General features: G+C 43.0%; 1 protein-coding gene across 3 annotated transcripts in view; it reads right to left on the reverse strand.

Annotated features, from left to right (window-relative positions):
• Nucleotides 1-14,989, reverse strand: part of LOC147034720 (uncharacterized) — a 73,855-nt gene that overhangs the window by 45,615 nt on the left and 13,251 nt on the right. For all 3 annotated transcript variants that reach the window (XM_085887819.1, XM_085887792.1, XM_085887802.1), the window contains exons 2-3: nucleotides 1,905-1,986; nucleotides 1,319-1,365 (exon numbers count right to left, since the gene is read on the reverse strand). In XM_085887819.1, the coding sequence (XP_085743945.1) occupies nucleotides 1,319-1,365; nucleotides 1,905-1,942 (85 nt within the window). In that variant the 5' untranslated portion in view covers nucleotides 1,943-1,986. The remainder of the gene's footprint in view (nucleotides 1-1,318; nucleotides 1,366-1,904; nucleotides 1,987-14,989) is intronic.

Below are 14,989 nucleotides of genomic sequence, written 5' to 3' on the forward strand. Positions count from 1 at the left end.
GTTATTTGGAAAGCCGTAACTCTGGCGCTGAAATCGAGAGGACTGGGCCCCGAGCGGTGGGAGGTTACTCTTCCCGACGCTCTGAATTCCATAAGCTCTTTGCTCTGCACGTCCACCAATGCAACTCCTCACGAACGAATGTTTACTCACCAGCGACGTTATGTTGACGGTCAAACGGTGCCCAACTGGCTGACCCATCCCGGAACAGTGTTCATGAAACGCCCGGTACGACAAAGCAAGTATGAACCCCTGGTGGAGGGGGTCGAACTCATTGACACTAATCCAGAGTATGCTCATGTCAGGCTCCCGGATGGCAGGGAGACCACTGTGTCGGTTCGCCATCTGGCTCCCTCAGGTACTCCTCCCGCCGGTACACCACCTTCTGGCACTCCTCCTTCTGACATTTCCCCCCCAGGAACTCCCCCGGGCGACGGGGCTGCCGCGTTCCACCCGAGAGCGATCGAGGAGTCATCCCCGGCACAAGTCGAGGCTCACCAAGAGGATCGGGAGTCTCCCTCAAGTGAAACTGCCGTTTACTCCCGGAGAGGTCGGCGAATAAGGCCCCCTCGACGACTCAATCTGTAAAGGGGATTATCGGCATTCTCGCTGCTCATGCTCCCATATGCTCATTATATCATATATCAATGCTCATTACCATGCTCCTACAACTCAAAATAATCACTGCTTGGCATGTATGCTTCTGTAGACCTATTAGTCCGCGTTGCTTGAAATGTATACTCCTAGAGTGCTAAAGCAATCATGGTGTGTAAGATGGGCCCCTAGTTACATTTTAAAGGTGAGGAGAATGTGGTGAATTGAGGTGAATTGAGGGACATGACGCGGGATCACATGTTGTGCGTCTCGCGTATAAGGGGAGGTCTCTGCGGCACGAGTGGTTGTCCCCGGGGCATTGCCATTTACATCGGCTGTTCACTTGATGCTCGTTAACTGAAGGTGCTCATTGACTGGTGAGAATGGAGATTATATCGAACTCCGTGCTTACGCGGATTTATTCTGCAATGATTAATTGCACATGTATACGTTACTGCTTATGTACTCCTAGCTGAACCTGTATTCCCCGGTGTGCCCGTAGAAGCGGCTCCAATCAAATGGAATAAAGCCTAAACTCTGAAGGTTCATCTCTCGCTCTCATTTCAATAAGTTTTACAGTTAAGTACTCACGAACAGCATCTCTCATGATTTAGAAATGTTTACAACCTTTGACCACACTACATACACTGTTGGTTTGTAAATTTAATTATTGCATTGGAACATTCTCCATAAAGGTATCTTAACAAATGCAGGAAAAAGGACTTACTGGAATCTGGGAAATCCTGTTGCTTCTGAACATCCTCCGAATTATCCCTGTGTAAACATGAACACGTTAATATTTTTAATTTTGAGTCCTCCAAGACAAATATTAGTTTGTACATATTTCACACAATCACATTCGGACACCCACCGCCACCCTCGGACACCTGTGACCGTCCAGGAAATATACACACTCCCCCCTCTCCCACATCCCTTATAGCATCACATATTTTGTGTGTGGTTCCAAATGAAAGAGCTTACACATGTATCATGTGACACAACAGACAATAATATGATGCAGTGTAATTACCTTCGCCAAAGGAGAGGGTATCCCATTTGGGTCGTTGGTCTGTCTGTCTGTTTGTCCACAAGGAATGTGGTCATGTGGGCCACAAACACCACCTAGTGCTAAGCCAGTACCTCACCTTTCTCATTTTTCAACCAAATATGTCCATAAATTGTGTACAATTAGAATGTGAGTACGTTTATAAATTACATTCGATAAAACCACACAAAACAAGTGTGGGCGAGAGGATGCAATCTTTGTTTTCAATAAGAATAAGTAAAATAAGAACAAAATAAGTTTTACTTACCGTTGTCGTGTAAAGAAACGAACCATTTTCATTCCCATATTTGCTGATTTGAAATTGGAATCTTTTCAATTTCTATCACGACCTTGAAGAAAAATAAATAAATAAGAGACCATTCAAGAGCACAATATCATTCAAAAATGTGTTAAACTTTAAATTATATGTTTCATCGATACCTTTCCATCCAACAAGTGCAACTGCAACTATCCAACAACAACAACTATCCATCCAACAAGTGCAACTGCAATACCATCGTTAACTGGAAACGCCACAATTATAGCCCACTGCTGTTATGGACAACTATTGGGGATGTACCCTCCAACGCAGGACGGGGGCCAAATCTTCTACACTCTTCCCTGTTGCAGGGAATTGGAAGGGCAGCACGATCACAATCAGAGTGCTGATCACTCGGTCCCCATGGAACTCCCTCACAATCGCTCTCATCTTCCACATGAACAACTCACTCACAAACACTCAAACAACCACACATCACACTCACACACGCATCACATATATCCACAAGAAATATTTATATTTTTTCTTCTTCTTTGGGGAGTGACCTTCCTCCGGCAATCCTCCCCTTTCCCCTCGTTCTCGCGAGATACAGAAAAACTAACCCAGGACCCACCACAGTAGACATTTCCCAACATGTAAAACTCACGTCACGAGCTCCAGGGCTAGAATATATCGACTTTTTGGCCGACGGTGACCTATTGACCTCAAAAACAAAAGGCTTCTTGCTTTTGACGAGTTTTACCATGTGGGGAAGTTTCGCGAAGATCAGTTTAAAATTGTGATATGTCGGTGATTGACATACCAACGGACACACAGAATAACACGCAACACCAGTCAATATAACTTCAAAAATATTCCATCTTCCAAAATAACAAACAGACAGACGGGGGTGACAACAGAGCCTCCTTTCACCTTCGGTGGTGGAGATAAGAACAACAAAACAACAACTATTATGGTTGACATATCTTACAATTCATGCACCCAATCATGTGACATAGTTTGTTGGCATTGCTTATGAACGTTATAAATATAATTCTTCACTCGCATCGGGTCTGGAGATCAGACAGATGAAGATTCAGATAAGGATTTCAAACTCAAGCAATAATGGCTGGAATACTTCACCGATGGCGTCATCACTATCTGTCCATATACCCCGTGGTGAGTTGATAACATATGGCAAGTTTCAATTTTCTTTTCTTTTAGCGGTTCAGGAGAAAAACATGTCGCAATATCTCCCTTAATCCAATATGGCTGCCATACAGTGTGGCCGATGACGACAGAGTTAGCGATAAAATATTCTCCATGGGGAGTCCCTCTGTTCAAAGCTTTAAAGGAAAAAATATGTCGACTGGACAGACAGACAGGGGCGTTTTAATAGTCTCGCATCTCTCATGGAGAGATTAACAGAGAGATCATTAAATGCAGAGTGTCAGGCTGATGTGGATTTCGGGAGAGGTAATGTGGTTACAGGGACGAGGGAGAGGTAATGTGGTTACAGGGACGAGGGAGAGGTAATGTGGTTACAGGGACGAGGGAGAGGTAATGTGGTTACAGGGACGAGGGAGAGGTAATGTGGTTACATGGACGAGGGAGAGGTAATGTGGTTACATGGACGAGGGAGAGGTAATGTGGTTACAGGGACGAGGGAGAGGTAATGTGGTTACAGGGACGAGGGAGAGGTAATGTGGTTACAGGGACGAGGGAGAGGTAATGTGGTTACAGGGACGAGGGAGAGGTAATGTGGTTACAGGGACGAGGGAGAGGTAATGTGGTTACAGGGACGAGGGAGAGGTTGTGTGGTTACAGGGACGAGGGAGAGGTAATGTGGTTACAGGGACGAGGGAGAGGTAATGTGGTTACAGGGACGAGGGAGAGGTTGTGTGGTTACAGGGATGAGGGAGAGGAAATGTGGTTACAGGGACAAGGGAGAGGTAATGTGGTTACAGGGACGAGGGAGAGGTAATGTGGTTACAGGGACGAGGGAGAGGTAATGTGGTTACAGGGACGAGGGAGAGGTAATGTGGTTACAGGGACGAGGCAGAGGTTGTGTGGTTACAGGGACGAGGGAGAGGTAATGTGGTTACAGGGACGAGGGAGAGGTAATGTGGTTACAGGGACGAGGGAGAGGTTGTGTGGTTACAGGGACGAGGGAGAGGTAGTGTGGTTACAGGGACGAGGGAGAGGTAATGTGGTTACAGGGACGAGGGAGAGGTAATGTGGTTACAGGGACGAGGGAGAGGTAATGTGGTTACAGGGACGAGGGAGAGGTAATGTGGTTCCAGGGACGAGGGAGAGGTAATGTGGTTACAGGGACGAGGGAGAGGTAATGTGGTTCCAGGGACGAGGGAGAGGTAATGTGGTTACAGGGACGAGGGAGAGGTAATGTGGTTACAGGGACGAGGGAGAGGTAATGTGGTTACAGGGACGAGGAAGAGGTTGTGTGGTTACAGGGACGAGGGAGAGGTAATGTGGTTACAGGGACGAGGGAGAGGTAATGTGGTTACAGGGACGAGGGAGAGGTAATGTGGTTACAGGGACGAGGGAGAGGTAATGTGGTTACAGGGACGAGGGAGAGGTAATGTGGTTACAGGGACGAGGGAGAGGTAATGTGGTTACAGGGACGAGGCAGAGGTTGTGTGGTTACAGGGACGAGGGAGAGGTAATGTGGTTACAGGGACGAGGGAGAGGTAATGTGGTTACAGGGACGAGGGAGAGGTAATGTGGTTACAGGGACGAGGGAGAGGTAATGTGGTTACAGGGACGAGGGAGAGGTAATGTGGTTACAGGGATGAGGGAGAGGTAATGTGGTTACATGGACGAGCGAGAGGTAATGTGGTTACAGGGACGAGGAGATGTAATGTGGTTACAGGGACGAGGGAGAGGTAATGTGGTTACAGGGACGAGGGAGAGGTAATGTGGTTACAGGGACGAGGGAGAGGTAATGTGGTTACAGGGACGAGGGAGAGGTAATGTGGTTACAGGGACGAGGGAGAGGTAATGTGGTTACAGGGACGAGGGAGAGGTTGTGTGGTTACAGGGACGAGGGAGAGGTAATGTGGTTACAGGGACGAGGAGAGGTAATGTGGTTACAGGGACGAGGGAGAGGTTGTGTGGTTACAGGGATGAGGGAGAGAAATGTGGTTACAGGGACAAGGGAGAGGTAATGTGTTTACAGGGACGTGTGAGAGGTAATGTGGTTACAGGGACGAGGGAGAGGTAATGTGGTTACAGGGACGAGGGAGAGGTAATGTGGTTACAGGGACGAGGCAGAGGTTGTGTGGTTACAGGGACGAGGGAGAGGTAATGTGGTTACAGGGACGAGGGAGAGGTAATGTGGTTACAGGGACGAGGGAGAGGTTGTGTGGTTACAGGGACGAGGGAGAGGTAGTGTGGTTACAGGGACGAGGGAGAGGTAATGTGGTTACAGGGACGAGGGAGAGGTAATGTGGTTACAGGGACGAGGGAGAGGTAATGTGGTTACAGGGACGAGGGAGAGGTAATGTGGTTCCAGGGACGAGGGAGAGGTAATGTGGTTACAGGGACGAGGGAGAGGTAATGTGGTTCCAGGGACGAGGGAGAGGTAATGTGGTTACAGGGACGAGGGAGAGGTAATGTGGTTACAGGGACGAGGGAGAGGTAATGTGGTTACAGGGACGAGGAAGAGGTTGTGTGGTTACAGGGACGAGGGAGAGGTAATGTGGTTACAGGGACGAGGGAGAGGTAATGTGGTTACAGGGACGAGGGAGAGGTAATGTGGTTACAGGGACGAGGGAGAGGTAATGTGGTTACAGGGACGAGGGAGAGGTAATGTGGTTACAGGGACGAGGGAGAGGTAATGTGGTTACAGGGACGAGGCAGAGGTTGTGTGGTTACAGGGACGAGGGAGAGGTAATGTGGTTACAGGGACGAGGGAGAGGTAATGTGGTTACAGGGACGAGGGAGAGGTAATGTGGTTACAGGGACGAGGGAGAGGTTGTGTGGTTACAGGGATGAGGGAGAGGTAGTGTGGTTACAGGGACGAGGAGAGGTAATGTGGTTACAGGGACGAGGGAGAGGTAATGTGGTTACAGGGACGAGGGAGAGGTAATGTGGTTACAGGGACGAGGGAGAGGTAATGTGGTTCCAGGGACGAGGAGAGGTAATGTGGTTACAGGGACGAGGGAGAGGTAATGTGGTTCCAGGGACGAGGGAGAGGTAATGTGGTTACAGGGACGAGGGAGAGGTAATGTGGTTCCAGGGACGAGGGAGAGGTAATGTGGTTACAGGGACAAGGGAGAGGTAATGTGGTTACAGGGACGAGGGAGAGGTAATGTGGTTACAGGGACGAGCTAGAGGTAATGTGGTTACAGGGACGAGGGAGAGGTAATGTGGTTACAGGGACGACTGAGAGGTTGTGTGGCTACAGGGACGACGGAGAGGTTGTGTGGCTACAGGGACAAGGGAGAGGTAATGTGGTTACAGGGACGAGGGAGAGGTAATGTGGTTACAGGGACGAGCTAGAGGTAATGTGGTTACAGGGACGAGGGAGAGGTAATGTGGTTACAGGGACGAGTGGGAGGTTGTGTGGTTACGGGGATGAGGGAGAGGTAATGTGGTTACAGGGACGAGGGAGAGGTAATGTGGTTACAGGGTCGAGGGAGAGCTAATGTGGTTACAGGGACGAGGGAGAGGTTGTGTGCTGTGATCCTCAAAAAAGAGTGCTTGTCCATGAATCGAGATTCTTTACCAAAACGGAGATGGATACGTCAAGTCCTGGGAGAACTCGGTTGTACTTTGTTTGCAGGTTTGCAGGTCACAACGAAGATTTTTGTGCGTGTGGGATTTACCTTTTCACCACGAGTAAGATGGACACGATCAGACGACCAAAGGTTCACCGAGTCGATTTCTTCCGACAAGAAAACAACACCATTGTCACCATGGCAACGTGGAACGTTTCGTTTCGTTTCATCAGAGGCTTCGGTTTCCCTCTGAAACCGTCAACCTTCCAAGGGTGACGTCACAATGGCCTGAAAATCGCGAGTGTGGCTCTCCAAATAAAAGAACCCAGAAGCACAAAAGTTTATTTAATCCATGAAGTGATTCTTCACCATTGAGAGAAAGGGCCAAAAATATATACAGTATGATGTTTCAAAAAGTTGTGGACAGATTGTTGCGAATGCCCTTTCCCCCTTGAGCGATATAATTACTGAGTTCACAAATTACTGGTCCAAATTAAACCACAATTTAAACATGAAGCACCACACTGTGGTTACAAGCTGTGGTAAAATCCCGTAATGGGAGTGGGTATGTTTTCACTTCATCACGTCACCCGGGTTCATTAGGTCAGGGTAGGACTGTTAAATTGTGGAGGTCGTGCCGAGCATGACAGGGAGTGAATCAAAATGGCGGGCTTTATCAGTTTGAGAAAATTGGGTAAATCCCTTCAGAAACCTTCCTCCACACTCACCTGTGAGAATGCTCCCAAATTTGGGTTACAACATTAAACCAAGACCCACATAAGCTGGAGATCCAGTGGTCCATTTTTACATTTTATGGAGCGATTGAGGCAGCTGTTCGTCGTCTATACACCTCCCAACAAATGTATGCGTCTGAAGAACGTGAGTAGGGTGAATATACTGGTTCTGGCTCACTTTTCCCCATGTAAATGAATGGGGGATTTTCAGCGATTCATATTTTTTTTTTTTCCTAACAAATAAACCCCCTTTTTATCCCAAGGTATATTTATTTGTCTCCCCTTTTAACCTGGGGATACTTTTTTTTTTCAAATAACCCATGCAAGAAGATAAAGATTTGTTCAAGTAGCAAAGTAGTAATGTGATTTGTTAAAGGTGATTCTAAAGAAATATCTGAAACGTCTAAGCCTCGGGACACTCTTTATCAAATAACCGATGCATATTGTTTATCTCACTCATTGAACCTATAAAGATTTGTTCATTCTCAAATTCCTTCAATAGTTTAATTTTCTTTGCACAATAATCCCCATCTAAAATATTTAAAAACAAAACATTTGAATCTTTATATTTTTTAAGATACCCCTTTTGTGCCATTACGAAATGATAAACTTCTCTTAATGCTCTTGTTTGACCACCTCCTGAGCCACAGGTTATTTTTTGTTAAGCCCCGCGCACTTTTCATAAGCCCCGCCCACTTTCAAATGGAATTTTTTATAGCCCTGCCCACTTTTCTTTAAGCCCCGCCCACTTTTCATGAGGTATTCTATAAGCCACGCCCACTTTCCTCTAAGCCCCGCCCACTTTTCACCGGAATTTTTTATAAGCCCCGCCCACTTTTATTTAAGCCCCGCCCACCTTTGCTAAGCCCCGCCCACTCCGATGAGGTTTTTTATAAGCCACGCCCACTTTTCCTAAGCCCCGCCTACTTTTGCTAAGCCCCACCTCCTCTTACATCATTTCCAGTTCATCTCTGACGCACAAAGAAATCACAAGAAAATTCCAGCATGTTATGGTTTTGAAAAAATTGCCCAAAGAAGGCCTGCGTGGGTTTGCCCAGGGAATTTCCAAAGGAAACCACACCCACCAGTCTTTCCCTATAAAAGCCTCAAGCCCAGGCTCCATTTTAAACATTTTTTTTTGCTGACCATGGTGTGCTGTGTGCTTGCCTGGAACTCTCTGACTTGTATGGAACTAAACCTTCAAGTTGATGAACTGGATTCAAACCTCTTATCCATTGAGGTAAGATTTTTATTTTCCTATTTTCAAACTTTGATTGAAGCATACTCATTTAATAATTAAATAACTTAATTAATACATTATTATTTTCTCTCACAGGAAATTGTATCTGAAATACGAAATGAAAATACTGCTTTTGCTACAACTTGGGGCGAAATTGTTGGCTTGGTTGAAGACCTTATGAGCGACCAAGACCCACAGAACGAGTTCGTCCTTGATGATCCAACCAAAGAGTTATACCTTGGAGACCAGCAAAGTCCTGAAAAAGAGTTTTGCAACAATAGTACTCATTGTGAGTTATCAAGACAATACCCCCTGAACAAGTTATACCTTGATGAGCCAGAATACAAGTTTTACCTTGGAGACTCACAATTTTCAGACATTTTGAAAAATGGAGTTTTCCTTGATGATCCACAGTTATACTATGTGAGATCTATCACCGAAACCCATCAAAATTGGAAAAATGGAGATTTCCTTGATGATCCACAGTTATACTATGTGAGATATATCACTGAAACCCATCAAAATTGGAAAAATGGAGTTTTCCTTGATGATCCACAGTTATACTATGTGAGATCTATCACTGAAACCCACTATATTTCTGGAAATTGTGGTTCTACCTTGGAGTCTTGGATAGATGGTTATATTTTTGGCGACTTGAAATGTGGGTTCTGGCTTGATAACTCACAATGTGATACATATCTTGGAAACTCAACAGGAATGTGGTTATACCTTGGAGACTTGGAAAGTTGGGTTTATTTTGGAGACTTGAAATCCGACCACTCTTTGGGATCAAAACCTATCAAGAAAGTTCTTACTCCCTCTTTCTACATCATCAAACCTGAAAGCCTTAAAAGATAGAATTGGAAGAAGAGAAAAAAACATAAAAAATATACATTGTTCGTTCTGGGAAGAAAGTGCAGGCTTACTCCCCCTTTCTACGTCATCAAACCTGAAAGCCTTAAAAGACAGAATTGGAAGAAGAGAAAAAAAAAGTAAAATAAATATATATATATATATATATATATATATATATATATATATATATATATATATATATATATATATATATATATATATATATATATATATATATATATATATATATATGTGGAAATCTCATTTTGAAAAAGACATTGTGTTGGGCGAGGATTGAGTTGGGGTTGAGATTTTGAATGTGAGGGTTGGGGTTGAGATTTTGAATGTGAGGGTTGGGACACACACACACACACACACACACACACACACACACACACACACACACACACACACACACACACACACACACACACACACCAACAAACAAAAGTTAAGACTTGACTATTCAGTTGAGTATTCTGTGTTTGGGGTTCACAGATCTAAGAACGTCCCCCTTGACACACATTATATACTGTTATACACCTCGGACTTGGCCCTCGAGTGTCCACAACGGTGTATAGTAGGAGGGAGTGAAGCGCCAACCCATTGCTCCCATTGCACGCACATTATATACTGTTATACACCTCGGACTTGGCCCTCGAGTGTCCACAACGGTGTATAGTAGGAGGGAGTGAAGCGCCAACCCATTGCTCCCATTGCACACACACATACACACACATACACACACACACACACACACACACACACACACACACACACACACACACACACACACACACACACACACACACACACCAACAAACAAAAGTTAAGCCTTGACTATTCAGTTGAGGATTCTGTGTTTGGGGTTCACAGATCTAAGAACGTCCCCCCTTGACACACATTATATACTGTTATCCACCCCGGACTTGGCCCTCTAGTGTCCACAAAGGTGTATAGTCGGAGGGAGTGAAGGGACAAGCCATTGCTCCCATGGGTGTTATCTGCTTAGTTTTGTCTTTTGTAATTCCTGTGAATAAAATGAACCTAAAATCTCTTCCCCTTCCAAATCATATATCTTATAAGTCAAAGGAACTGTATCTATTACATCAACAATTTTAAAAAGTTTGTTCGTCCATCGTTTAGTATAACCTTTTCAAAATGAGATTTCCACCTATATATTCTTACGATATCACCAACTTTGAACTTAGGTTTTCTGACATTAATCTCTTTTTCATATTTTAATTTTGTACATGTTTCTGATGGTTTCATATTTGTTGACGTGTGAATCGTGTCATTATACTTATCCACAATATCCTGAATAAAATATGACCATTGTTGTGAACCGAGTTGTGTGAATTTTTTATATAGTCTCTCTTTTAAGGTACGATTAAAACGTTCAACAACTGCCTTCCCTTCATTAAAGGTACTGTATAATGTAATACCGTTATTTTTTAGAAAATTCATAAATGTCTTGTTATAAAACTCTCTACCCTCATCAGTCCACAATTTTTTAGGTTTTCTCTTACTTTTATTAAATATCTGTTGAAAGGCGAACATAAGAGCATTTCCTGTTTTGTTTTTTAAAGGGACAACCCATGTGTATCTACTCCTCAAATCAATAATGGTTAAAGCATACTTGTACCCCTTATCATTATTGAGTTCAATCAAATCAGCAGACCAGATATAATTAACTTCCTTGGAATAAACTTTCCTTCTACGAAACTTTGTGAATATTGGTTTATGTAATTCATCAGCGAATTGCTCTTCATTCTTAATGACATCATTAGAGCCTATAAGTTTTTTGAATTTCCAAGTCCAAGTTTCAATTTAGCACTGATCATCTTCTTCACAATGAAACGATCAACTTTTTCTCTCAAGGTTGGATTTTGTATCAGAGACAAATTATACAACATTTCTCTATCGGCTTCATGCTTTTCTTCCAAAGTTGTGGTATTCCCATAATCAATATCGTGTCTCATGCACACTTCATCAACTGTATTGATGGGTTCACTCCACGATTTAGGATTGTCTGCCTCATCTAATCTTTTATCCAAGTTTGTGCCTGGACAATAACAATCTCGCTTTATCAGGCAGACCTTCAAGTTTTTCAGCAAAATCTACAATTACACCACTTCCACTAATTTGTTTCTCCAACTCTTTGTTATGTCTTTCCAATTCTTTTTGAGCCTGGAGTTGAGCCTTCCTTTCGTTGGCAGTTTTCACCGCTGTTGAAATACCACCCGTCAATGCTCCAACCGCACTTAAACCAGCAAATAAAGGAATTAGAAATGGGAGAAATCCTCCACTCATCTCTCTTGTTGAATATTTTTTCAACATTGGTTTTGTCATTTTAATTTTAAGTGAGCCAGTGTCATTCAAGATTTTAACCTGTTCTCTTGTGAGCAAAACATCAATTCTTACTGCTCCTTTTCTCTGAATTGTATTAACGTTAATCGTACAAGGCTTTTGATTTTGAACACAAGATGATAGTTTATGAAGATTGATTTGATTAACACATACCGCAGTTGGTACTTTGCCACTCATTTATTTAACAAAAAATTATGTGAGACTCATCATCACACCATTATCTGTATTAATCTGCAATTCTGTTTCTTCCAAAAGCAAACAATATGTATCAACTTCTTCACTCTCTCCTCTTTCAATGTATAGGGAAGTATCCACTCGATTAGACTTTTTTCAAATTGAATCATGGGATGAATTTGTTACCTCTGCCACTGAAGGTGTGCGGATGTCTGTCTTTCTTACTTCCAAAATTGAAGATTCACAAGTATATTGGTTGGTCTGGTTGGTACTTGTGAAAATCAGATTTTTCTAGTACAGTAGATTGGTTTGTCGCATGCATTATTATGACGAAAGTTTAAAATTTTCCTCATATATCAGACTGTCTCGTTTGTATGTTTGTATGTATGTGTGTACTGTATGTTTGCATGTATTTTTGTCTATGAGTGCGATAACTCTCGAACATTTTTGGCTATCTTTGTCAAACTTTACCACAGGAGTCCAAAGGACAAAAGTGAGGCTGTCAATATTTTTTGACTATATATGTCAAAGGTCAAGTCAACGTGACAGTGACGTCATTTGCATGATTTTCATCATACCTCTCAGGCCTGATGACATCATTTCATCATACCGCCTGATGCCTTCATGTTTGTTTGTTTCTATGTCAATCACCTCCAAGTCACAATTTCAAACCGATCTTCATGAAACTTCAACATAGGCCAAAGGTCAACAACTTTGTCGAATTTCTAAAATCCCAAATTTTCATCCGATTGACTTGAAATTTGAACCCGATTTGCATATCAGGTCAATGAATTCAACCACCAATTATCTTTGAGGTCATCATAGGGCAAAAGGTCAAAGTATACCAAAGGTCAACAACTTTGAGGTGCAATTTCTAATTCTCAATTTTCATCCAATTTACTTGAAATTTGAACAGGATTTGCATATTGGGGTCACGAAAAAAAAATGCTTTTTTTGATTTGCAGTCCATATTTTATGAGAATTTTTTCTAGCCTTGTTTTAGCGCAGTGGCTCGGGTAGCGGCTTGGGATCCAAAAGGTCCTGAGTTCAAGCCCCTTTGGCCGCTTGAATTAATACACACCAGGAGGTTGACTCAGCCTGTCATCCTTCCGAGGTCGGCAAAGTGAGTACCAGTGTACTGGGCCCGGTGTATGCCCCGGTTAAAATAGGTGTACCATATCCCTGTATGTCGTAAGAGGAGACCAGGGTTGCGTCAGGAAGGGCATCCGGCATAAAACCTGTGCCAAATCACGATGCGGATCAAACGGATGATCCGCTGTGGCGACCCCTAACGGGAGCAGCCGAAAGAAGAAGAAGAAGAAGAATTTATGAGACAATTTTGTAACCTGGAGAATGGGTTCATTGGTTTGAGGAAATACTTTTAAAAGTGTGTTTTTATTTCCTCCTATGATAATTGTGTGTGCTATTGAAGGTGCCAAGGTGTTTTTTTTTGTTTACACTTTCCTGCTGTGCTGCTCGCAAATCCTTGGATATTTTATTTGTTCAATCAGCTGCTCATTCATCTTCATTTCCTGTATTCTTCTATTTTATTTTATCTTAATGACATATGATCAGAGAAAGAGGCAATGGAGAATATAGGACTTGTAGTAAATGTGGGTAAGACCAAGTTTATCGTAGGGGTGAAGGAAAAGAAATGAAGGAAAGTGAAAACTGATCATGTGTTCTCTGTGACAAGGGTGTTGGGGCAAACTCGATTCAGTGCTCTGTTTATGAAAGGTGTTACCACAATAACTATAGTGGAGTGAATGGTAGTTTGGCTCAGGCAGCTGGTAGGTTTTTATGTGAGGAATGTTTAAAAGGAACTAAACAGATCAATCACACTATAATGTAGGAATATATGGATTTTGGAGTGGAAATGGAAAGGATGAAGAAATTATGTAATTTAGGAAGCATGTTAGATGTCATTGGGATATCAAAATAGCTGTAAGGACTCGGATAAAAGTGGCTTGCAACAAATGGAAAAAGTTGGGAGATAGCCTTACAAACAAGTATGTGTCAAGGGCAGTAAAGGCAAGAGTATATTTAGTGTGTGTAAGGCCAACCCTATTTTATGGAAGTGAAACTTGGACGATGAGGATGGAAGATGAAAGAGGAATAGAAAGAAGAGATCTGATGATGTTCAGATGGAGGTGTGGTATTTAATTGAAAGATCAATGGCAGAGTAAAGATCTTACATTTTTATGCTAAAAATTTGCATTGGATAGATGGAAATGAGAAACAAGGCTTGTATGGTTTTGGTCATAGGGTAGCTGGAAGTATTGAGGATGAATCCATTATGAAGATAGTAAGTTTTGAGGCAAATTGAAAAAGACCAAGATGCAGGCCATATAAAACATGGCAGGAATGTGTTAATGATGACCTTTAAGAGGTTAGGTCTGAAGAAAGAAGATGCAAATGGAGATGGGTCATCAATCGACCAATCCCATAAAATAAGGGGAAAGGGCGTTAAACACATATGATGATGATTATATTTTTGCGTCTGGTGGGGTTTGTTAATGCGGACTATCTGGCCCGGATTGTCCAAGACCATCCGCGGATGCTGAAATTATCTTTTAAATTACTGCGTTCGATAGAACAATTACGATTCCCCAAGGATCAACCCAAAAGCCAAAACCGGCAGTGAAACATGTGAAAGGCAAAAGGTGGAAAAACGTTGCTCATATTTAAAACTGTTTATTATGATAAATACAGGGATAAAGGTAGGCAAGGTGCTATAAATATACAGCACAAACCAAGCAGTTGAGTCACAAATATAGATGATGGGACACGCAATCATATGTACAAATTAACTAAATATAACCCTCTAATGGTGCCAATACACCAGACTCATACATTAAGAACAAAGGGACCTGTGCAAGCACAAGCCGGTGGCATGCAGGTCGCTGGCACACAGAGCTGGTGTGGCAGGATGGCAATGATGAGAGATGAGGATTGCAATGGCAAGAGGCATCCATGTCTCTT

Source organism: Eptatretus burgeri, chromosome 1 (genome assembly GCF_056783735.1).
Source record: "Eptatretus burgeri isolate ZD-2024b chromosome 1, Ebu_testis_v1, whole genome shotgun sequence".
Classification (NCBI taxonomy): domain Eukaryota; kingdom Metazoa; phylum Chordata; class Myxini; order Myxiniformes; family Myxinidae; genus Eptatretus; species Eptatretus burgeri.